At 40.1% G+C, this 25,344-nt stretch overlaps 1 protein-coding gene across 2 annotated transcripts in view; it reads left to right on the plus strand.

Annotated features, from left to right (window-relative positions):
• RASAL1 (RAS protein activator like 1) overlaps positions 1-25,344 on the plus strand; it is a 126,620-nt gene that overhangs the window by 23,939 nt on the left and 77,337 nt on the right. For both annotated transcript variants that reach the window (XM_089655420.1, XM_089655421.1), the window contains exon 2: positions 21,626-21,682. In XM_089655420.1, the coding sequence (XP_089511546.1) occupies positions 21,626-21,682 (57 nt within the window). The remainder of the gene's footprint in view (positions 1-21,625; positions 21,683-25,344) is intronic.

The following is a 25,344-nucleotide window of genomic DNA, read 5'->3' on the forward strand; positions in this document are numbered from 1 at the left end:
ACACTTCCTGGGATTTTTTTTAACCAAAAACATGTAGCAGAATACATTTTGGCCTAAATTTATGACGAAATTTTAGTTTTTTTTGGATATTTTTATGACCGAAATGAGAAAATATTGTTTTTTTTTTAAAAAAAACATTTTTCTTCAAAAATTTTTTTGTTCATAGCGCCAAAAATAAAAAGTTCACAGGTGATCAAATACCACCAAAAGAAAGCTCTATTTGTGTGAAAAAAGGACATAAATTTCATTTATATACCGTATTGCATTTAATTGTCAGTTAAACTAGCGCAGCGCTGTATAGCAAAAAAATGGCGTAAATTGTAGTATCTATACCGTAGTTTGTAGATGCTATAAATTTCACACAAAGCAATCAATATACACCTATTGGGATTTTTTTTTTACCAAAAACATGTAGCAGAATACATTTTTGCCTAAATTTATAACTAACTTTGAGTTTACTATATATTTTTTATAGCTGAAAGTAAAAAAAATAGTTTTTCTTCAAAGTTTTCGGTCTTTTTTTGTTTATAGCGTGAAAAATAAAAAGCGCACAGGTGATCAAATACCACCGAAAGAAAGCTCTATTTGTGTGAAAAAAAGGACGTAAATTTTGTTTGGGTGCAGCATTGCATGACTGCGCAATTATCAGTTGAATTAGTGCAGCGCCGAGTAGCAAAAAGAGACCTGGTAATTAACCATTAGCCGCCCCGGCCAATGGCCGTTTGGCGGCCGGCAAAATCCTTCAGCGTTCCGGGTGGACGCCATATGGAAGTCAAGGAAGCTCAATGGACTGCGAGAGCACTGCCCAGCATCTTCACAACAAGCCATCAGCCGCAAAGGCTGACGATACTTGTAGGCATTTATTCACAGGAAACTGTGAATGAATGATGCATCCATGTGTGCAGAGCCCCGCAAGGCTGTGTTATATTCAAATTGTGACAATGAGCGCTGGGAGAAGATCACTAGTCTGTTGTCACAGGGAGGAGGGGCAGCAGGGGAGAACTGCAGATGCTGGAACATGTTCCACCCTAAAAATGGATGTAACGTTCCAAAAGGTTAACTTATCCTCCATCAGATGCTAATTGGCCACACCACTGTCTCTCACCCAGCACCTCACAATGTGTCCATGAGCAGCGGAGAGCAACTGGGACTAGCGGAGTGCAGTCTGACCAGCCAGAGATGTAAGTGTGGCCCCCTGAGTGATAGACAAGAGACCTAGGCTTGGGCTATTATTTGTAATGGAATTACCTCCTGGCCTTACCACTAAATACTCAAATGGATATGTGTTGTGCTGATGTTTCATATTTGGGGATCAGTGATGTCATCCTCTTTATTTATAGAGTGTTCTCTAATAAAGCTGGAGAGGTGGGGCAGGGACTTTACACTCTCCACCTTGTCCAACCAGAGAATAATTTCATTCAGAAAAGTCACAGCATTATCTGGAGTATGCCATTGGTGAGCGTCTGACCTCCTGTGTTCACAATGCTTCAGACCAGCCGCTCAGCTCAGGACCCAGAAGAGAGAGCAGATCACTGGTATAGCAGTATCTACTTCAGTGATTTCCAGCTTCCAGGAGCATCAACTAGGTATGTTTTATAAATATGTACTGTAACTACTGTATGAAAAATATACAATACCTGGATTTCATCTTTAAATGACACCAAGGTGGCAACATTTTTGCAGCTTGAAATTTGCAAGCCACAGACAGTCCTGCTGCAGCCTTGTGGAATGGTCAGTGGCATGGCTGCGGAGGTTGCAACTTTCAGTGGGTGGCCCCGTTGTAGCTGTCTTGATCATGAGCCAGACTCTCCTTGCAATTATGTGGAGGAACAGGGGTGCAAGCTGTATTTTAGTGTGTGTCCAGGGGAGATGTAACACCTTTTGAGGGTTAAACTCTGTCAAGCTCTGTTCTAGCTGCAACAAATGTGAGTTTCCACCTTAAAATGATCTAACAAATGTTGTTCCACAAGACCTGTGTGTCCTTTTTGTTCCCTTCTGTTAACCTTTGTGGATGTCCTCTATTTGGTTTGGAGCTACTGGATCAATTGCATCATTTTTTGAAAATGTCTTCCACTCTGCACACAGTTGCTGGAAATTGCCACTACCACTTTGTCCCAAGGATAGAACTTATCATGCAGTGTGCGCTTTCTGCTTGTTTCTTTTGAACTACCGTGTATGTTGTGCCACCTGTTTAGTGTCGCACAGAGATTGAGCTTTATTGTTCTGAATCTAGGCGCCCGTTCAGATTGATAATAGACTTATAGCTGGTTGATTTTATCAAAATCTAGCAAACATATGTCATATATTGCCTGGGATGTATAGTATTGTATAGTTAACTGTGTGGGGAACAAAAATGAGACATAAATGGGTAGAATAATGACCTTACTGGGTTGTTTTGTGGACTATATCTATAAAGACACAGTAATCCTCGAGGGATGGTTCTTGAATGAAAGATCTGTGATCTCTTGATTTAAAAAGCATCTTTCTTCACTGAGACATTTGCATTAATCCCATGTCCCTCCTGTACCTAAATGGACACAGCCCACTGTGCAAAGATATTGTTCAACACATGCCATAAGAAGCGTACATTAGATCTGAAAATTCAGTTTTTTTTTTTCCTGTATAAGCAGCAGTGATCTCAGAGCATTATCTCTACCCTCCCTTCCTGAGACAAATCCAACCTGATCTCTATGTATCCATTCTGGCATCAACTTTTTCAGTCTGTTTGCCAAAACCTTTGCAAATATTTTGATGTCTACATTTAGCAGCGCTATTGGTCGATAACTCGCACATTGCGAGGGATCTTTATCTTCCTTCTGTATTAATACTATATTGGCCTGTAAAGATTCTGTCCTTATCTCTATCCCCTTCCCCAAGGCGTTCATGTAGATCTTCATCTTAGGTATTAAAAGCTCTTTATATTTTTATAGTATTTGACCGTATATCCATCTGGACCCGGACTTTTCCCTCCCGCCATGCTTTTTAACGCTGTTTTTATTTCCTCTGCCGTAATTTCTGCTTCTAGAGACTCGAGTTGTATTTCTCTTAATTTCAGTAGACCAGCATCCTCTAGGTATGTCCTTCTTTTCCCTCTGTTTACTGTTTCCGTTTTCTCGAACGTGTCCTGAGGTATGATATTATACAGCTCGTTATAATACTCTTTAAATGTACAAGCGATATCCTTGGTTGAGTGTACAAATTCCCCCTTGGGATTTCTTATTTTCTCAATATAATTTTTATTTTTCTTCTTTCTTAAAGTTCTCATAAATACTTTCCCGGCCTATCTCCCCACCTATACCTTTCACGTGTTATTTTATTAAAAACTCTTCTTTCTTCTTCATTAACTGCATTGTCTCCTTAGATCTTTCCCTTTTATGCACCTGTTCAAGATCGTATATATAATTTAATAATCTATCTATCCTTTCTCTCCTTTCTTTTTTCTTTTTTGTCCCCAGTGCAATGAGTAGACCTCTAATGTAGGCTTCATGTGCTTCCCACACCGTTGCAACCGACACATCCTCCGTTTCGTTCACTTCAAAAAACCATTCGATTTTCCTCTTAATTATCTGAACGAACTCTTCATCTATGAGAAGTGCCTCATTCATCCGCCATACATACCCTTCTCTCCCTTCAATACCCCATCTTAACTTCATTGCAACTGGGGCATGATCTGACAAGGTGCTTCCTTCAATTTTTACTTCCACCCACTCTATCATCCGATGTTCCACTAATATGTAATCTAATCTAGAATAAGTCTTATGTACATGCGAAAAGAAAGTATAATCTCTCTCCTTCATATTCCTAATTCTCCAGATGTCTACCAGTTGACACTCATGCAACATTTTCTTTAACATTCTCAAGGACTTGCTTTCCTCCCTTCTCACACAGGAATTAGTGTCCGTCCGTGGATCCATACAGATGTTAAAGTCTCCTGCTACTATCATACACCCCCTTTTGAAATCCATTAATCTCTTCAACACTTCTCTCATAAACATCTCCGGCCTCTTATTTGGACTGTATATGTTTGCTATTGTACACTCAGTGCCCCGTAATTTACCTCTCAAAAACAAAAACCTTCCCTCCAAATCTGTTAATCTCTCCTCCACCTCAAACCTTATATCTTTTGCAAAGCCTATAGCAACTCCTTTTGCTCTTTTAATTGGTGAGTCCGCATAAAACCATGTTGGAAAGTGTCTAGTCCTCAATCTAACCTTTGATTCTATCTCTAAGTGTGTTTCCTGCAGGAATACTACGGAGGATTTTCTATGTTGTAGTTCTTTAAATAATCTAAATCTCTTTCCTGGGCAATTTAACCCCTTTACGTTATAGGTTATATATTGAATTTCTTCCATCTTACTTTTTACCTCCGGGTTTATTCTTCCTCTTCCATCCTTCTCTTATCTTGCAGAGTATTACTACCCCCCTACCCTTTACCTTTCCAAAGTCCCTACCCCCCTTTCCCACCAACCCCTTCCACCCCCCCTCCCCTATTTGTTCTTCCTTTAATCTTTTTCCATATCTCTTCTCTATCTCTGTAGTTATGGAATTTAACAATTATATCTCTTGGTTTTTCTACCCCTTTTTCTTGTTGATACTTCCCAATCCTGTATACTCCGTCCAATTTAAAACAAGATCTGAAAATTAAGACATAGTGATTAATGCCAATCAAGTTGACATACCCCAATCCTGCAGGAGGATGCTATCATTCCCTGTAGTTACAGTGTTCAGATTTCAGTACTCCCTTGTTAACCCATCCTTATTATAGTGGAACTTTTAAGAATTAATGCAGATTTGCTTCCTAGCTGGTTATTGCAACATGTCAGCTGTTATATTGATTTATTGACTTAATTTAGATTCCAGTATCCCGTCTATGCAGATGACACTGTCTTGCAGCTCCCAATACCCCTTTCTTGCTATCTCATAATCCTCTCTATCTGCAGTCTCTACTTTATGTCCTCATACTTCTTTAAACCAATTATACATAAATGGAATGCCATTTAGCTCTTGCTCTACTTAGCTGCCTGAAAAAAAAAACAATTACTGTTGAAAACATTCAATAACTCTAAAGCAGGCCATACACTGGTAAAATTTCTTTCAAAAAAATGTAATCTAAGGACCATTCGTTCGGTTTTCGACTGATTAGATTAAATGGATATTAGTTTTTGAATGTGGTAATGAGGAAATTCGAAGGACCAGGATGGAACATTTTTTTTGTATGAATTTTTGTGAATGATTTAGTTCGAAAGTACATTAAGTCCAAAACTGAATGTTAAACTCAAGCAAAATTAAGTACTTTCAAACAACATTCACCAAATCATCAATTGTACTGATTATTGTACGAATATTTTATTCAAAATTCTATTAGGGTATGGCTTTACCCCCAAGCTTGTTATATTTAAAGCGATTCTAAAGCTTCATTTTTGATTTTTTTTTTTTTGTAAAATAACAAACATGTTATACTTACCTGCTGTGTGCAGTAATTTTGCGCAGAGCAGCCCAGATCCTCCTCTTCTCGGGTCCCCCACAGGCTCTCCTGTCTCTTACTGTCTGTCAGCTGCCCCCATAGCAAACAGCTTCACACATGGAGCCGTGGATTGGCCCCGCCCCCTCTCTCCTCATTGCCTGACTGGCTGTGATTGACAGCAGCAGGAGCCAATGGCTTCCGCTTGCTGTCTCAGCCAATGCGGAGGCAGACACTTGAGACAGCCGAGGCTGTCATTCACATTGCTGGATCACGATGAGGCTCAGGTAAATATTGAGGGAGCTGGAAGAGCTGCTGCACACAGAAGGTTTTTTACCTTCATGCATAAAATGCATGAAGGTAAAAACCTTCAGCCTTTACAACCACTTTAAACATATCCTGCATCCAAACCTCACTCACACAAGAAATTGCTAAAATGCTAGTGCATATACTTGTGACAAGAGGAAGGTAATACATAATAGGGAAAACCAAGGGAATATGGAAATTACATGTTAATATTTAATATTTAAAGTTCAAGTTAAAAGGTGAAAAAATAACTGCAAGGGAAATTACAGTCTATATCACATGCCCCTTGTGTGCTGTTGTCTCCTCTCTTTAAGAAATCCTCCTTTGTTTTCCCCCCTCCATGTAATGTGTCGAGTGCCTGACTATGTCCGCTCCTCCATTCATAGAGCCTGTATTATAGCTGCTATGAATGAAAAAGAATCTAAGAATGGAGGAGGGGCGGATGATTGAAAGATTATTCCCCTCCATTCATAGATGATGTTTCATTTAGACGTTGTACTACTGACTGCTATGAATGGAGGAGCTGGGTGGAAAGGCTAGGCATAGTCTCGAGTACTCTTGAAGACTGCCCGCCAGAGCTCTGTTGGCTCCATTAACCCCTGCCACACTGGAAGATTGCGCTGGTAGGGCAATTAGGAGGAGGAGGATTTCTTCTAAAGGGACAGGATACACAGTTTAATGAGTTTGAAAAGTAAAAAATTTAAAAGGCAGAGAAAAAAGGTGGATGGAGTACTTTTGTCTAATTTCTGGGAGATTTTGAAGTATCTGTGAAGGTGGACCAAGAGGATCTCATCTGATATTAATAAGCCTTTGGAGCAGCAGTGATGATTTTTGGAGGAAGTAAAGGAGTCACTATATCATCATTTTTCTAGACGCTGTTCACACTGGCAATATAAACAGGAGTTTGAGGCACATTTTAACAGTTCTCAGACTCTATGTAAAGCAGTCTGCAATTGGTAATATAAACAGCCTATGAACGTGAAGCATTTTCATCTTGTTGCTGCTCTTCAAAAATGAATCTTCATGTGGAGTTTGGAAAGAGCTGAAGCTTTTCGATTCCTTCCATTCAAGTCTATGATAATGTGCCATAACACTCCATAAACAGCAATTTTATCAGTGTATATATAGGGACAGCACTGTCTATAGTGCCAGTCTTCTATTTTATCTGTGGTCAGCACTTGAAGAATTCCTTTATCTTTCTATGAAGGTGTCCTGTAATTAAAAAACAAAACAAAAAAAAACCTCTCCTTTCTGATGCTACAGTACTAGCCTACCAAGGAGGTGGACTAATATCTCCAAGGTATAGGTAGAGTAAGTGTTCGACCCTCTGCTTAATACTGCTTGAGAGGCCCAACCCCCCCCCCCCCAAAAAAAAAAAAGTGCTTATTTGCCAAGTGTCAGCTCTCATTGCTGACTGGGCCTGCACCCACCAGTAGGGGATGATGGCATGGTGGGAGATTTACATCCCCCTATGAGTATGTAGATGACCACAACACTCATGCAAGCAAGGAATTAAAAATTCCATTTTGAAGCTAGAAGATCATCAGCCTTTTGGCTTCTACCAGTGATGTTCACGGTTTGTGTTACTTTAGAGCACCTGCTGTTCTAAGTCTTCCTCTATGGAGAATGGAAAGACCTATGCAAGATGTTTGCACCCCCAAACATATATTAGCCTTATATCTGTTTAAAGAGGACTTTTTTTATGATACTGCAGTGTCCTGCTTTAACAAAGCAACCACCATTCCTGTGGAAGTCACTTCTGTATTTTAAGAACCCCCCCATAAATTATTGGAGGCTGTCTCTAGATCTGAAGAACATCTCTTTAGATCGACTGTGAATCCCATTCTCAAGGATGCCACAGGGGGCAAGAACATCCATTTTCATCAAACATCTTTGACTGAGGCACAGTTTGAGAGAGTTCGTCCCTTACTTCAGGTAGAAGAGTGTCTTTTTTTTTTTTTTTCATAGCTTCCCAAATGTTTTGATAAATCCTCCTTGGCATGGTCAGGGGGGACTTCTGTTAGCCTTTGTGGACACTTACAATAGCTTACATCTCCAATGTTTGGGTTTAACTAGAATTTCTTCATTAACACTAGAAATTCTGAAGGACCCTCTGCACACTGGTATATACCCTTTCAAGCAGACTATGCAATAAATAGGGATATTTAGTTCACACATATTGCAATACATGCTTAAGCTGGCCAACTGCGTCAAAGTAATCCCTCTATGGCCAGTCCTACTCTGCTCTGCCTACGCAAATGCTACTGTGGACACAATGCTAACATAGGGGAAAAGACGCAATGGGGGAGAGCTACAAGGTTCAGGTCTGGCTACTAGTGTTAATATGTGGTTACACCCCTTTAGCACCTGATGGATAAATGCATGCACTAGCTGTTGGGATTTGAGCACAGGTATCTCTTGTTTGTTGTATTGTTGGGTCAGTAGCCAGACCTGAACCTTGTAGCTCTCCCCCATTTTGTCTTTTCCCCTATGTTAGCATTGTGTCCACAGTAGCATTTGCGTAGGCAGAGCAGAGTAGGACTGGCCATAGAGGGATTACTTTGACGCAGTTGGCCAGCTTAAGCATGTATTGCAATATGTGTGAACTAAATATCCCTATTTATTGCATAGTCTGCTTGAAAGGATATATACCAGTGTGCAGAGGGTCCTTCGGAATTTCTAGTGTTAATATGTGGTTACACCCCTTTAGCACCTGATGGATAAATGCATGCACTAGTTGTTGGGATTTGAGCACAGGTATCTCTTGTTTATAGGTAGACACAAGTCTCACCTATCCGTGTTTATGAGCATGCTCTTGGTACTGAGATGTCCATTACATGAATATCTGGTTGTTTCCATTAGTAGTAGTGATGTTAACAGTTTTTGTTTGAGAAAAAAACTACTGTTCGATACTTTTGGTTTGCAGTAACCTTTTAAATGTTCTGAAGTTTTTTGGGGTATTCCTTCTTCTCCATACAAGAAGTACTGCTTGGATTGAGAATAAGAAAACACCCTAAAAGCTTGTTCTGAAAATGTAATTGTTAATGAGCATAACAAATATCACAGACTGTACTCAGTGGTTTTTGTTGGAAGTGCATTAATACAGCTATCAGCTTTTGCTTGAATAGAAATGAGAGGTACAGAATGGAGCATTCATCCCTTTCAGCAACAGATGTACTCCTTTTTAAGGTACAGTTGTGGCCAAAATTATTCAACCCCCAATGCTGTAAAGGGGTTTAGGGACTATAGTGTACATTTGGAATTGTATTCAGAATCAAATCCTACAAGGACGTTGTAACTACCCAAATGCAACTAAAATGACATCAATTGTTTATGTAATACAGTAGTAAATGGTTCTTATGTGGTTTCTTCATTGCCACAATTATTCAACCCCTTAAAGACTACCACTCTGAAGAACAGAGGTTCATACAGGTGCTTTCCATCAGGTATTGAAAACACCTGTGGATGTCACCGAGCAGCAATCAAGCATAATAAGCACCAATTAGGCAGCTTTAAAATGACTGTGATACTCAGCTCCTTCTAGACATTTACTGGTGTGGTTACAAACATGGTGAAGGCAAGAGAATGGTCCAGGAAGACAAGAGAAGAGGTGATTTCTCTTCACAGGAAGGGCAATGGCTATAAGAAGATTGCAAAGATGTTAAACATACCAAGAGACACCTTAGGAAGCATCATTCGCAAATTCAAGGCAAAGGGCACTGTTGAAACGCTACCTGGTCGTGGCAGAAAGAAGATGCTGACTTCGACTGCTGTGCGCTACCTGAAGCGTAGAGTGGAGAGAAGTCCCCGTGTGACTGCTGAGGAACTGAGAAAAGATTTGTCAGATGTGGGTACAGAAGTTTCAGCCCAGACAATAAGACGCACACTGCGTAATGAAGGCCTCCGTGCCAGAACTCCCAGGCGTACCCCCTTGCTGTCTCCAAAGAATAAGAAGAGTCGACTGCAGTATGCCAAAAGCCATGTGGACAAACCACAAAAGTTGTGGGATAGTGTTCTGTGGACTGATGAAACAAAATTAGAACTGTTTGGGCCCATGGATCAACGCTATGTTTGGAGGAGGAAGAACAAGGCCTATGATGAAAAGAACACCTTGCCTACTGTGAAGCATGGTGGAGGGTCAATCATGCTTTGGGGCTGTTTTGCTTCTGCAGGTACAGGGAAGCTTCAGCGTGTGCAAGGTACCATGAATTCTCTTCAGTACCAGGAGATATTGGATGGAAACGTGATGCAGTCCGTCACACACCTGAGGCTTGGGAGACGTTGGACCTTTCAACAGGACAATGATCCCAAGCATACCTCCAAGTCCACTAGAGCATGGTTGCAGAGGAAAGGCTGGAACATTTTGGAGTGGCCATCGCAGTCACCAGACTTAAATCCGATTGAGAACCTCTGGTGGGACTTAAAGAAAGCAGTTGCAGTGCGCAAGCCTAAGAATGTGACTGAACTGGAGGCCTTTGCCCATGAAGAATGGGCGAAGATACCCGTAGATCGCTGCAAGACACTTGTGTCAAGCTATGCTTCACGTTTAAAAGCTGTTATAACTGTAAAAGGATGCTGTACTAAGTACTAAGATTGAATGTCACTTGGGGGTTGAATAAAACTGATAATGCTGTGAGCACAGAAAAGACATTTGTGGTTATTTCATTATAACTGTTATGTTATATTTGTCTGACCTACAAGTGCCTCTTTAATGTAAATGTAAGCAAGATGACTGAATGATCAAAAGCAATGTCAAACTGGCCAAAACACTCAATTTCAGTGGGGGTTGAATAATTTTGGCCACAACTGTATTTTCTATTCAAGCATAACGAGCTCAAGACTTTTGTTTGTCATCATGATCTTGCTTGTGTACACCAGGCCATGCTAAAGTGTTTCCTTTTGCCAGTAACCTGGTGTTCTGGGAATAACACCAGAGCTCTTATTGTTTTTTCAAGCATACCCAGTGTCCCTAATCTAAGAATGTTTGTAGGCAAAAATTGCGTATGCCTTGGGACATTCATACTGTATAAAGGCACATTCCGTTTATCTATAGAGTAACACACTTTCTACTTTATCACTCAATTAAAACCTTGTTACACCAATAATGCTAATATTACAAAGTTATCTTTACTAGCCAAATATATTATGCAAGAGAACCTCTGTGCCTATCTTGGTATGTAGGTTTTTTTTCATGCACTGCCAGCAGACTGTGATAGAAAAATAGTCCAAGAAGACAAAACAGCAACAAGATAGTAGACATGTAGGATGCACTTTGATATCTGTCTTCTTTGTATGAACATTTATCCAATAGAATGCTTATTTAAAAACTATTTTAATTCCCCCAGACAGACCCTCCCTGCAGGGTACTGCTAACAGAATGATCTGCATGCCAAAACTATGCATTTTTTTTATATCCAGATGGATCCTCCCTTTCTTTCCTCACGCACCCACTCTCTCTCTCCTTGTCTTCATCAGCACTCATTATTTAATTAGAAATCCTAATTAAAAAAACAGCTGATGATAGCTGGTGGGAGGCAGAGGAGGTGTAGAGACAGGCACAGATTCAGATGATTTAACACATTTTGTGAAGACTGAAAAGAAAATTCCATGTTCATTTTGTTTGTGATTACATAATGTTCACTCTTATGAGTGGCTACTGCAGGTAGCATGTTATTTCAAGAGCTGGTAATTTTGGTTGGTGGGCTTTGGGGCTTTTAACCGCTTTCAGTACACCCTATCCCTAGGTTCACACCTAAGCGTTTTCCGCAGCATTTTGCAGAAACGCAGTACAGTCCATTTAAGATGATTTCCTATGGGACATGTTCACATGTCCACGTTTTCACCCGGTGCGTTTTTTGGAAAGGGTCAGGGACTTTTCTGAACACAAAAAGTTGAGTTTTCAATGGAAATTCTGCAGAAAAGCATGTAGTGCGTTTTTGCCGCATTTTGATGCAGTTTGCATTTTAAATCTGCCTAGCAACAAGAAAAAAAACACGCTAAAAATGCAGATACCAAATCGCAATGCAAAATCCAATGTAGAAACGGCTCAAACAACCTGCATAGGTGTGAAATTAGCCAAAGCAGATTTTCTGCTGCAGGGCGGACGTTTTGTGCAAAATCACATATATACACGCTTGTTTGGATTTGTTTTTACCAAAAATATGCAGCAGAATACATTTTGGCTTAAATTTATGAAGAAATTTGATTTTAAATTTTTTTACTGGATATTTTTTATAGCAGAAAGTAAAAAATATTGTTTTGTTTATTTTGTTTTTTTTTCATTTATGGCTCAAAAAATAAAAAAACCAGAGGTGATCAAATACCCCAAAAACAAAGCTCTATTTGTGGGAAAAAAATTATATAAATTTCATTCATGTACAGCTTTACATGACCGTGCAGTTGTCAGGTAACCTCTTGGCGCCTCCTGGCCCTTTAAGGGTTTCAGAAGCCAGGAGGCAGGGTGGGGTTTAGGGTCATGTAACCACTGTGACACGCCGTCACGGCGGTCACATGATCGGGAAAGGTCCCGATTGAAAGAGGAGATCGGGACCTTTCCGTGAGTACTGGACATGTGTGCTGAGAGCGCGCCCTCTCAGCACATATGTTTTTTTTAATAGAATGGATATGTGCGGCCGCTCGGCGTCTAGGCCCGAAGGCCACACGTTTCCATTCAGCCAGTGTGAAGAGGTTAAAATAACGCAGCGCTGTATAACATAAAATGGCCTGGTCATGAAGAGTTGTAAATCTTTCGGAGTTCAAGTGGTTAAATCCCTATCAGCCTTTACTACAAAATGCAACCTCATTATTTCCTATACAGCAAATAACTGACAGACATAATGTATAATTTTGTTGCCTATGCAAGACACTGTACAGAAATGCTGTGCTTTCTATGAGTATTGGTCACCTACTTGTCCTCAACTCTGTTTTAATGAACTCCAGGCTACAATTTTATTTACAGCGGAGCTCCACCCAAAAGGGAAAGTTCCGCTTTAAGCCTTTGTTTGTCCCCCGCTCCCCATTAAAGATTGGCACCTTTGGGGAGCGGGTACCCGAATTTGACAGGTACCCGCTCCCACTTCTGCTGCGATCGCCTAGTCTTGTGGGACACGTGACAGGTCCCAGAAGACTACGGGGCCATTCACAAAGTGCAGCGCTTCTCATGCATGCGCAGTGGGCACCCAGCTATGAAGCCTCAAGCTGTCACAGACGGGTGCCCACACTGAAGATGCCGGCACCAGGGAGAGAATACAGCCGGTGAAACCAGCAGTGGTGAGGACACCGCTGGACTGAAGGACAGGTAAGTGACTATATTTTAAGTCAGCAGCTACAGTTTTTGTAGCTGCTGACTTTTATTTTTTTTTTCCAGGTGAAATTTGGTTTAATAATACATTAATAACATCTGAAGGACAGATACACTTCTACAGAATGTAATTGTCTACTGTATGTTTATGTGCTATCACCAGCCAGGTAATACTAAATATGAAAAATATGGAGCTCTTTCTTTGGGCACATGGTTGTCAAGTGTGTTAATAAACACATCATCTCTTCAGGATCTTTGAATGATAGCAGGATGCTTCTGAGAATGTGATTGATTGACTGATGATAAATTAACATTTTGTGCAGCAGAAAGTCAACCATGCACAGCGCAGTGTGGGGAGAATTTATCACATAGCAAATCATCACACGTTGCAACTTATTTCTGTAGGACAATGATACATTTTTCATAACTGCTCAGCAGTGACATGATGAGTGGAATACAAGGAGGAAAAAACTGATTTGTGGCAAAGGTCAAATATGTATCTACTGTAGATCTAGCATTAGAGCAAATTCTGTTTTAAAACACATTGGGATTGATTATTTTTAAAAGAAGGTCATTCACAGTAGACCACACACATTAAAGCCTTCCTACCACCACCCTTTAATTGATTGCTTTAGTAAAATAAATAAATGCCCTTTTTTTTTATTTACCTGAGGCAATGGCCATGTGACTGCCAGCCCAAGTCTTCCCTTCAGTTTACTTTTTCTTCGGGTGTCCACATTACTGTCAGCATGATGTGTAGACTTGGGTGGTCAGTGGTGGATCCCCTCAGGAGAAAGAGTAGGACTGATGTCATGACAAGCAATAGCAGGGGACTGGTGGTCTTGGAACACCATCACAGTGCTGGGTTAGAGGTCCTTCTCACTGGATATGGAAACAGAGAAGAACTGTACAGTGCATTTAGGTGGGTATAATTATTTTTACCAAGTAAGGATGGGGGGGGGGGGGGGGCTGTGGGGATGGGATAGAGGGGAGGTTTGAGGAAACCAAAGTTCTTGCCCTGAGTTGGGCTTTAAGACATGTTGCTTGCTGTTTAAAGAAAAACTAGTATGAATTTATTTGAATAGCAAAACATGACCTGCAGGATTTTGTTTCTGGCACACAACAACACAATGGCTTGTGTACAATCATGTCAAAACAACCTATATAAATTGTTGACTTTTTTATTATAAATGAAATGCCAAACATTACATCTACATTTAAACAGTGTCTACAGTTAAGGGTGATGCAACTGAACAAGTGACACTTAAAATTTACATGGTGTGTTAATTCTCATAATCTAAATAGGTGAAAATGCAGATTTCTCACATGGAAAAACTAAGTACATTCCTACATTTATCAATACTTCAAATCCATTAGCATTAGGATTGGGTGTTCTTGATTATGTCTCAGTGACTGGAACCTTCTTAGAGAGTAGCTGGTTGAACCTCCGATATGTAGGGGATTATTTACTAAAACTGGACAGTGCAAAATCTCTGGTGCAGCTGAGTGTGGTAGCCATTCCGCTTCTAACTTCAGCTTATTTAATTAAGCTTTGACAGTAAATCCTGGAAGCTGATTGGTTTCTATGCAGAGCTGCACCAGATTTTGCACACTCCAGTTTTATTAAATAAACATCCCTAGGGTTTTAGAACTGGCTGGCCAGCAAGTTCAGCCAAAGAGTTGACCATTAAATGGTAATTGATGTCAAAACGCATGCCTCTTCAATCAGAATGAAATTTTACCAATTAACCTGCACAGGAAATGCACCAGAAAAATCCTTTGTTGTCCAAAAAGAACATTAGAACAAGACTATGGTTTGCCATTGAACATGTAAGCAAACCCGGCCTTCTGCAACAATGTGCTATGGACTGATAAATCAAAGGGGGATTTGTTTGGCCATAAATATCATAATAGTAGACATGTTTGATACAAACAACATTTTCGGAGAAGTACCTCATACCAACTGTGAAGCCAGGTGGTGAAAATATTATTGTTTGGAGTGACTTTGCTGCTTCAGGGTCTGGGCAATTTGCACACATCGCGTCAACTATAAATCCTGCATCATATCAAGTTGAAGTTATTCTGGAATTATACATATCCCTGTATATTGTGATCACTGAGAAACTGCTAAAAGAGAAGTCTGGAAATGTGAAAATCAAACATACCTACTACCCTAGGGGGATGCAGCAAAAACCACTCATTCAGTTCTCGGTCTTCAGTGAGCAGAGAGCGCTGGGCTGTGCAGGGAGTGGGGGTGGATGGCTCAGGCTTTCAGTGGCATGCTAAAAGGCTGAGCCAGCTACCGGTCAGGCATCTGGATGAATCCTGACTTTAAATTCCGGATCTCTCAGGGTCCTGGACCAGCTCAGTGATGTCAGCTGACAATGTACTTTAGTCTGTTGTTGGCTGAAAATGGGTCATGAGTGCAGAACGAAGTGCACTCCAGTGGTCGATAGGAGTCCACAAGAGCTTTGGCCCTACTTCTCCTTTAATGGTTTATGGAGACAGTCTCTTTAAAGAAAAGCTCAAGGCTCGCCCACAAAAATTAAAAGCCAGCAGCTACAAATACTGTAGCTGCTGACTTTTAATATAAAGGCATCTACTTGTACAAGGGTCAAGCAATGTCATCATCCGAGCAGATTCTTCAATCGGCTTCGGGTGCTGGTGCCAGCATCTTCAGTAAGGAAAACTGGAAGTGAAGCCTTGTGGCTTCCTACTGCACATGCGTGAAGCATGCTGCGCATTGTGAATGGGCCGCAGTCTTCTGGGAGCTTTGAAGTGTCCCAGAAGGCTGTGGGAATTAGGAGGAGGCTGAACTTCCAGCTCAGAACACTGCGGCGATCTGACCCGGAAAAAAGAGCGGGTAGCTGTCAAAATCAGGTACCTGCTCCCCCCAGAAAAAGTGCTAAATGTGGGAGTGGAGGGGGAAGGAGACAGACAAGCCGAGCTTCCCCTTTTGGGTGGAGTTCCGCTTTAAGGTTGTACTATAAATAAACCCATATGCAGCCCTGATGATACATTTTCACTAACATTAAGACAAAATGTACCAAGTACACATAATGTATATTTTACCCAATAAAAGCCAGTATTTATCATTTGAATATTTTCCCTGGGTTCCAGTAACATTAAAAAACATATATTTTACTAAAAACTTTCATAGTCATGCTAAAAGATATAAACTTGCAAATGTTATTTTTAAATGTAAATTGACAAAATGATTGCAAGAGATGTGTTTTGAACCTGAATAGATGAAGAGAAGACTGTGGGGAACTGGGTATAGGTCCTATTCCCCTTTACTAGAGTTTACTTTTTCTTTTATATTAAATAAAACTGTGCAGTTGAGTGTACCCTACTCTGATCCTGCTAATCAACCCCCCCAAAATACAATGATTTAGTTGTGATGCTTTATACCTTGCCAATATTACTCTTCCAGATTTGGCATAGTTTGGTTGCATACCCTAGTAGAAGTTACTTTGCTTGCTATTCTTGAACTGATATTTAGAACCACACTAGAGATTAATGAATGAGGAACTATGGATTCAGACCTCACTTCAACTCTTTTACTATATTAAAGGGAAAGAACAGGTAATTTTAATAAGCACATATATTGAGTTCAGTATATTATAGTTCTAGTGAAGTCAAAACCAAGAAAGCATAAGTTAGAGGTAGCCCCGCCTACACCATTTCACATGCCAGAGAACTGGGCCAGAATTGACAGGGATGTGATGAGTAAGCAGGCAGACCTTCATATCATAGGGAAACCTAGGGATATTGATTAATAACAGCCTGTGGCATTCTTCACACTGCTTGAATCTAAACACAGTATGTTACCTACCCCACATTACTTTTCTGTGAGTACTGTGCTTTAGGTCATACATGCCATACTGTCAATCCACACCATACTGACATATTAACAAAACAAAGTCATTTATACCACTAAAATTACCAAATTCCACCAAATCAATTAATGTGTACACTTTTACTAGTTTATATTAATTTATTTTCTGACCTCAACATTTTAAATGCTTCTTGTTCCATATGTTTTTTTTTAATACAGAGATGTGTAATTTAGCCACTAGAGGGAGCAAACGCTCAGTTTGCAATCTGCCTTCCATCCTAACAACTGTTGAGTTAAGGTTTTGGTCACACAGGCAGTGCTTTGTTTCCATAAGTGCAGGTTCACACATATGCAGATTGGATGCGGTTTGAACCATGAAAAACATTGCTTCCTATGGTTCCTGTTCACACTCTTCCAGGAATCCTCACACACTGATCCAGTAAATATCCGATTGCCTCTCGGGGGATCAGAAAGGAATTTTTTTTCCCAGGCGGAGCAAATTGGATTGTGCTTTGCTGGGTTTTTTTGCCTTCCTCTGGATCAGCTGTGGGTATATGATTATAACTTTTTTCTGTGGTTGAACTGGATGGACTTTTGTCTTTTTTCAGCCAGACTAACTATGTAAGGAGTGTGAGGGCATTTTGGGAAATCCACCCACACCATGTTACTACCAAAAAAATAAAGATGGGACCAGCAGCAGAGGACTAGAAGCTCCTCCTGCTTAAGTTTCCCTGCAGACAGGCTAGGAAAGAGCTGGGTCATGTGACAGCTGTATAGTGATTAGGAAAAAGATAATTAGATGTTTTTTTATTATATTAATTACAGTGTCAGCCCAGCTGTGTCATGTGATTAGCCGTGGCCAAATCACAGCTAAGCACAAAAAAAAACAAAACACTGAATTAATCAATGTCATTCGGGTAAATGCTTGCTTCTAGCAAAGTAATTCTTTGCTATAAGCAAATTGTGTAAAAAAAAAAAAAATAAAATACTGATCACTTCCCCAAAGTAGTACAATGTTACTATGGTAACATTGTACTACTTTGGTCATAGTGAAATATAAAAAAAATCTTTAAAAAATTTAAAAAAATTTAATTTTTTTTTTTCATACTGTCACCAGTCATTGTCCCTGATCACCACCTAGCCAGTTATATGATGACGCTGTACTGCACTGGTGACAGTATGTAAAAAAAAAATAGTGAAAATATTTTTTTTTAATTTTCCGAAAAATTCTGACAAAATACAACTTCACAAAACTCGCCATGCCTCTTATGAAGTACGTCAGACTGTCTACTTTGCAAAAAGGGGTCATCTGGGGGATATCTGTACTGTTCTGACATTCTTGGACCTCAAGAAATTAGATTGGCTGTCAGTACTTCAGGATTGATCAATATTCAGATCTATACCATAGTTTGTGAACTCTATAACTTTCCTACAAACTAAAAAATACATCCTAATTTAGGTTATTTTCACCAAAGAAATGTAGCAGAATACAGCTCGGCCTAAATTTATAAAGAACAAATAATTATTTGCAAACTTTTATAACAGAAACCAAGAAAAACATGGGTTTTTTTTCACAATTTTCGGTCTTTTTTGTTAATTTAGCAAAAAATAAAAACCCCAGTGGTGATTAAATACCACCAAAAGAAAGCTCTAGTTGTGTGAAGAAAATGATAAAATTTTAGTTTGGGTACAATGTTGTATGACCGCGCAATTGGCATTCAAAGTGTGAGAGCGCTGAAACCTGAAAAATGGCCTGGGAAGGAAGGGGGTAAAAGTGCCCGGTATGGAAGTGGTTAAGTGGCTGAGGAGTGGCTATAGGATCTCACTGTGTTTATGACTGTATCATGACCGGTATGGAAGTGGTTAACATAGGAAATGTGTTACTGGTCTGGTCATCAGCTGAAAATAAAGGAAAAAAAGATTGGTAAGAAGCAATATATGAAATGTTTGTTGTTGAATTTTGATATGCTTTAAATCAGGCTTTTTCAAACTTTTTATCCTTGAAATGATTTTCAGGTCTTGGGTAACCTATGCTAAAAATTCTATCTATAGTGCATGCAGGGGCAGACTGACCAGTCGCATTGTTGCTCGATGGCCTGGGGTCAGTAGGTCGCTCCACAGATGTCATACAGGGGCAGCATATTTTGATCTGTCTGAATGTGTCCGCCTGAAACCCAGACACATTATTTAGACAGGAGTGTGGCTCTGAGCGGGACCTGGCAGGATGGGAGTGGATGAGGAGAAATATGTACCCAACAAACGGGATTGCCTGTGACAGTATGGGGGAGTGGAGGAGGAGGCAGCGGTAGCCTCAGATCCCGGAAGTAGCTCACCTTTCACTTCATGTAGTGGCAAAACTAGTCAAATAGATATAAAGATAACTGTGCAGTGCTAAAAATGAGACTCCCTAAACCTAAAAATATTTTTCTTTATCGTACATCATGGGACATAGAGCAGGCAATTCATGACTATGTGGGTTATAGGCCACCTATAGGTGAATGGACACTGGCCCACCAATCAGAGAGAAGGTTCTCCTCTATATAACCCCTCCGATACATGAAGTACTTCAGTTTTTTTGCCAGTGTTTGTAAGGTGGATGGTCACTGAAAATGTTGATTTGCTCTAGGAGTACACCTGAAAGTCCAGGATGTTTCCATTAGAGAATCAGGGACTTTAATCAGATCCATCCGGAAAGCTTTGAGCCAAAATGGATGGTACCCGAGCCTCGCTGGATAAGAAGAATCCTCAAGGTTTTGCCTGTAATGCAGCCTTATGGCACAGGACCCTGCACAGATGGAACCCTGTGCATTTTCAAATCTGACTAAGGCATTGCCAGGAGGGTGCTATACGGGACCAAGGCAGTGGCCCCTCAGCATAAGTCCTTGAAGGTCTGTATGACAATGCCCGCCGTGAAGGTTGATGCCTGACGGAGGTCGGTCAATCACTTTTTTCTTTTTCAAAAGGCAAACCACTTTTCATTACAAACACAACACCTTTGCCAGCACTTTGTAGAACTATCCATAAACTAGAACAGCCAGGTGTGCAAGTTCCATCCAACTCTCTCACAATGTCCTTTACGATGACCATAAATTAAAATGATCAGGTTACAAAAGTGTTTAAAGTTAAACCGGCCATAGATATATGGGATCCTGGACGGCACTGCAGGGACCGGCCAATATTCAATCCATTTTTGAGTAGGCTGGTTGTACTGATCCATGGATTGACTTCAGTACAACCAGCCTGTCTGATTTTTTTACATTGCAATTATTACCGGTGGCCATAGCTGCCAGCAGCGAGCATTGTGTTCTAACAGCTGGTAAGGCGCCTCACCAGCAGAACACAATTGCATTGCAGGAATTGAGTGATCTTTCTTTCCGTCCTTTTCCCTGCAGGAGCAAATTGGATCATGCTTTGCTGGGTTTGTTGCCTTCCTCTGGATCAACTGTAGATGTAGGATTATAACTTTTTTTTTTCATGGTTGAACTGGATGGACTTTTGTCTTTTTTCAGCCAGACTAACTATGTGGTTGAAGGAAAGAACATTGTATCATCTATGGCCTGCTTTAGGCTAAGCCATGGGAAGTAAAATTCATGTGCTGTGGGTGACCCATTTAAATGGCATAAACAATATCCAGCAATTTTCTAACCTGACATATGATTGCTCTCTACTCAAAGATCTTTTGTCTGAAACTTCCTCACAGCAGAGGACCAGTTTAGAAAACCGTCATCTAATCTCTATGGGCACTCAGGGTTGCTAATACAGGAAGTCCCCGAGTTACAATCATCTGACTGACATGCGACTCATACTTAAGAACGGAGGCAACGTGGCATCATGCTGGTCCCCAAAACCCCCGGGTGGCCATCTTGCTGCTTACCGCATTCTGCCACCTACTGTCCGGTGGACCTGTCAGCAAGCCCACATTGCTGCATGGCCAGTTAAAGTTTTACTAAACCCACAACAATAAAATCAGTCTGTATATGCAGTAAAGCATGCTTGTTATACTCACTGTGGAACCTAAGGGGTTAATCCTCTGCATTCTGTAAAAATGCTGTTTGATCCTGACTTCTTTGATCATCCCCTTCCAGTGTCCCCCTCTTATTTACTGATAAAGCATATTGTGTGGAGTCACTCTGCACATGCTCAGTTTGGTGTGTATTGCTAGAGAGTTTTATTTTTCTTGGGAGAGTGCATGTAGTCAGCACAGGGCCAATCAGCACTGTCCAAGCAGAGATCAGGGGTTCTGCATCCTCCTAGAGCAAAATTAAAATTCCTCCTACAAGCTTTTGATAGACACTGATAGAAGTCACAAAACCTCTATATACTGCTGATGAAAAAAGGTATTTAGCAGTTTATATTTACTAAAATAATTGAATTTCCATATTCTGTGCACTGTGGTAGACCAGATATAGTGAATGCAGTGTCCTTAACCCTTCCCTATGCTATCCAAAACGTAAACATAATTTTTGGCTGGAGCTACACTTCGAAAATGTATCTGTTCCAATTTACATACAAATTCAACTTAACATCTATTGAACCTATATTGTTTGTAACCCTTGGGACTGCCTGTACAGAGTTTCTGTTGTGCAAATTTGTCTCAATGTAGCAAATAGTTCAGCAATGACTAAATTGAGTGATAAGAATTGTTAAAATGTAACTAAGCTGGACAGTATGTAGCTATTGTAACTAAATATTTGATCTTTTTTTTTTCTTCCTCTCAAAGGTCAGGGACCAGTGACCCATACTGCATAGTCAAGGTGGATAATGAAGTTGTGGCACGGTGAGTTAAAATAAAGGTTCTGAAATACATTTTTTGGTGAATCAAAAATTGTACTTTATCACTGATCTCGCTCTTGAATAAAACAAATAAAATCCTTTCCAATGTTCAATCTATGGTTTTCATATTTGTATAATAATATATTAAACTTGTAGCACGGTTCTGTCTGCCTTTTTTAAATGTTTAAATCTGTATAGCACTGATATGTTCCATAGCATTTTACTAAAAGACATGAGCCATCAACATTTATCTTTTCCAAAAACAGTTTAAAGCCCAGCTGCAGCCAAAGCTTGTGTTTTTTGTGTATGTGTGTTTTTGTTTTTTTGTGGGCTTTTTTTGCTAGAGTATTGATAGATTTATTCCCATGTCAGACCTTTACTACTGTCTGTGTTCCCATTTGGTGGTTTTCTTCTGTCAGACAGAACATAGGGTAAGAAAAATATCGCTCCACTTCCTATTTGATGGGTGTCAGACCAGAAAAGCAGTAAGGAAAAGTCCCCAGTAGGCAGAATGTTCTGGAAGTGTGAAGAAGGTTTAGAACCTCTGTCAAGATTATATGCGGTTTGTTTTCTCATGAGGATGATCCCCTACATCCTGTCAAGGTGACAGGTGTCAGAACAGGAAGAGAAAATAAATCTCTATGGGGAAATTGACATCATGTATGACATTAAAAAATGGCTGCAGTTAAACTCTGCAGTTGAAATACATATATGTGAGATGTGTAACTGTTAAAAACATTTTGTAATGCTGTTTAAACACTTTTCTGATTCTTTCACTTCTACTAATGCTTAAAACAAAAAAAAATAATAATAATAATTGGAATATGATTATATCTCATATTATATCTAATATATTTTTATTCTCTCTTCTCATTCTACCACATTTGGCCAATGTTTGGGAGGAACATAGGAAAGAAATGGGGAGTGCTAGAATACAGTCCCAGATATATATTCAAACAATGTATATATAAACCAAATAAAGGTAAAAATGTAAGTCTATACATGTAAGGTAAAACTTGGGGACATGTATAATCTGGCATTATCCTAATGGGTATGAGTCCAGGAATAAGAAATGTCTCCTTGGTGGATGTAAGTCTTGGGATAGAAGGCAGCCAGCTGTCAGAACAAGAAGCCACTCTAGTACACAAAAGGAGAGAGGGAAAACACAGTGGCGCCACTCTAAGTATAGATGTTGGATAAAATCAAGCAATTTCAATAAGTTTAAACACTTACAAGTGTAGAATAGAAAATGGCATGTCACAATGCAGTGTGTCCCAGCGGTGCGACGGCTAGATCCTGTGCAATCATCCTCCTTGTGCCAGCCTCTCTGATGGTGTCCAGGGCTCCGGGGATAGCAGAGAGGCACAGGGGAGCTGGCAGCTGATCACGTCACCTGGAACCAGAAGACTGTGTGTGGCACGCGTGTGGAGCATGCGCGCTGCTTTCTCAGGCCATGAGTCGGCCATCTTGAGTGAGTTTTATATAGGAAGCAGGGGCAGGTGGACTATACAGTGCAGCAAGCCTGCACATGCTTCGGTAATAAACCACTGGGAATTATTATATGCACTCAGAAGACCTAACAAGCACATAATGGCTATTGACATGCTGAAAATACATTTGTAAATACATACAATACTTACAATGGATGTTTTCATAAAAAAAGGGACTGCTTTCATAAACAGACCATAAGGGTCCTGTGAGGATGACAATGAAACAAGGATCAGACAATAATAATAACACAAAAGGAAGGGGTAATTAAATATTACCAGATGAACCTGATGGTGCAAAATAGAATGCATAAAGGATCAAGAAGTTTTTAATACTAGATAATACAAACTGGTGCATTATATGTTAGGGAATCTAGGGGGGTCAGCCGAAATAACAATAAATGTTTAGGACAGACCTTGAACATTATAGTATTGGAAAAGGAGGGAGGGGAAGGAAAAAAGGGATTGTATGTAATGCAGGGGTAGAACCAAGTTGCATAATAGGAGATATTATAGAACAGTATTTAATTCCAGTTCTTCGTTGAGGCCACCAGAGGCCAGGGTATCAAGGGTGTAGATCCAGAAGGTTTCTCTTTTACAGAGACACTTATAGCACTCTGCTTGAGGGAAACCTTTGGGGATGGATTCAATAACCCACACTCTAAGGCCAACAGAAGACTGGGAGTGAAATTCAGAGAAATGTTTGGAGACACTCAATTTATCCTTCCTATCATCCACTCAACGCCTATGTTCACCAAATCTTTGGCACAGTGTTCTGATGGTGCGGCCTACATAGTGGAGTCACAAAGGGGCAGAATAAATGATCAATAATGAACTCTGATGAACAGTTATGACATTCTTCTATATTATAGGTTTTTCCTTTAGTGGTAAGTTGTTTTTTTGTCCGTGTTTGACATGTTTGGGAGGAAACCCACACAAATGCATACAGTTAAACCATACATATGTTATGCACTGACTCACTGCTACGGTGTATGAAAACTGGAGAAAAGCATAAAAAAATATAGAACAGCTGCCAACATGAACCAGTCATATTCCTTGCTTCCCAGTAAATGAAAATGAAATGGCTCCTACTTTGCTTCATTTTTCTTTTCTCCAGTATTTATGCTATCGGTTTGTACAACCCTATATTGACACTTTTATTCAGTTCAGACACAGATGCATATGTGGTTCCGTACAAATAATGGTATCCAGATCCTCATTTTAAGCTATTCACCATGATATTTGATTAATATGTGGAAAAGTATTGTGTTTAGACAGCAACGTAAGTTTAGCTAATGAATAGTACCACAGAACTAATTGGGCCCCAGACACAAGGGCTTTCATACTGCTGCTATAATAAAGTATGTGCTGCCAATGTTAAGTGAAATGAAGCAGAGTGATGTCAGTGGCATTTGTCTAAGCAGGGTCACCTTGCTGCTATGTTAATTTGACAGTTATAGGTTTTATTATGTACATGCACATACCTCTACTATATCAAAAAGGACAGATTAACTGATTTATTCTTAATGGTTGTTATACATACTGCTGAGATTTAGGAGTAAATAATTGTTCCTCTGAATAGGTCATGTCCAAGGCTGAAAGTAGTTGTGTCAGAAATATACAGTTTCCCCATTGTCAATATCCGATCCTGTCCACTGAATATTACAGTAAGGTAGACACATGCCCTCCCCATTTCCTGACCTGGATATCTAATGCTTATGCCCTGGGCCTTACAAAGGTGTTCTCTCTTGTGTTTCTCAAGTAGGGAGAATTGTAAAAGGTACCCCTCCTTTTTACTGAAGTGCGAGTTTCTCAGCATCCCTTTATCCTGTTTCCATGGAGACAGGATAGAGTTATAGCTCTCCCTGAGCTTGTTACTAAGCTTGGAGTAAAGCCTTGTTATACCCATGGGACGCATTGCACCCCTGATATATCTGTACATCAAAGGAGCTAGAATGTTTGAACACTGCTTAACCCATGAATACTTCAACTGGAAATTTACTAGGAATGTTACTGTCAAAAGTGAATGCTTATCTGACATGGTAGAATTTCTGACATGCCGGGATTGCTAGCTGTCACATTTGCTTGTGCTCTCAACCAAACTGTCAAACCATCAAATGGCTGAACTCATGACTGATCACATGTGCAGCACCATGGCAGTTGCAGATCAGAAGCTAAA

This window comes from Staurois parvus, unplaced genomic scaffold (genome assembly GCF_062004578.1).
Source record: "Staurois parvus isolate SC_StPar_1 unplaced genomic scaffold, SC_StPar_1.0 ptg000840l, whole genome shotgun sequence".
Lineage (NCBI taxonomy): Eukaryota > Metazoa > Chordata > Amphibia > Anura > Ranidae > Staurois > Staurois parvus.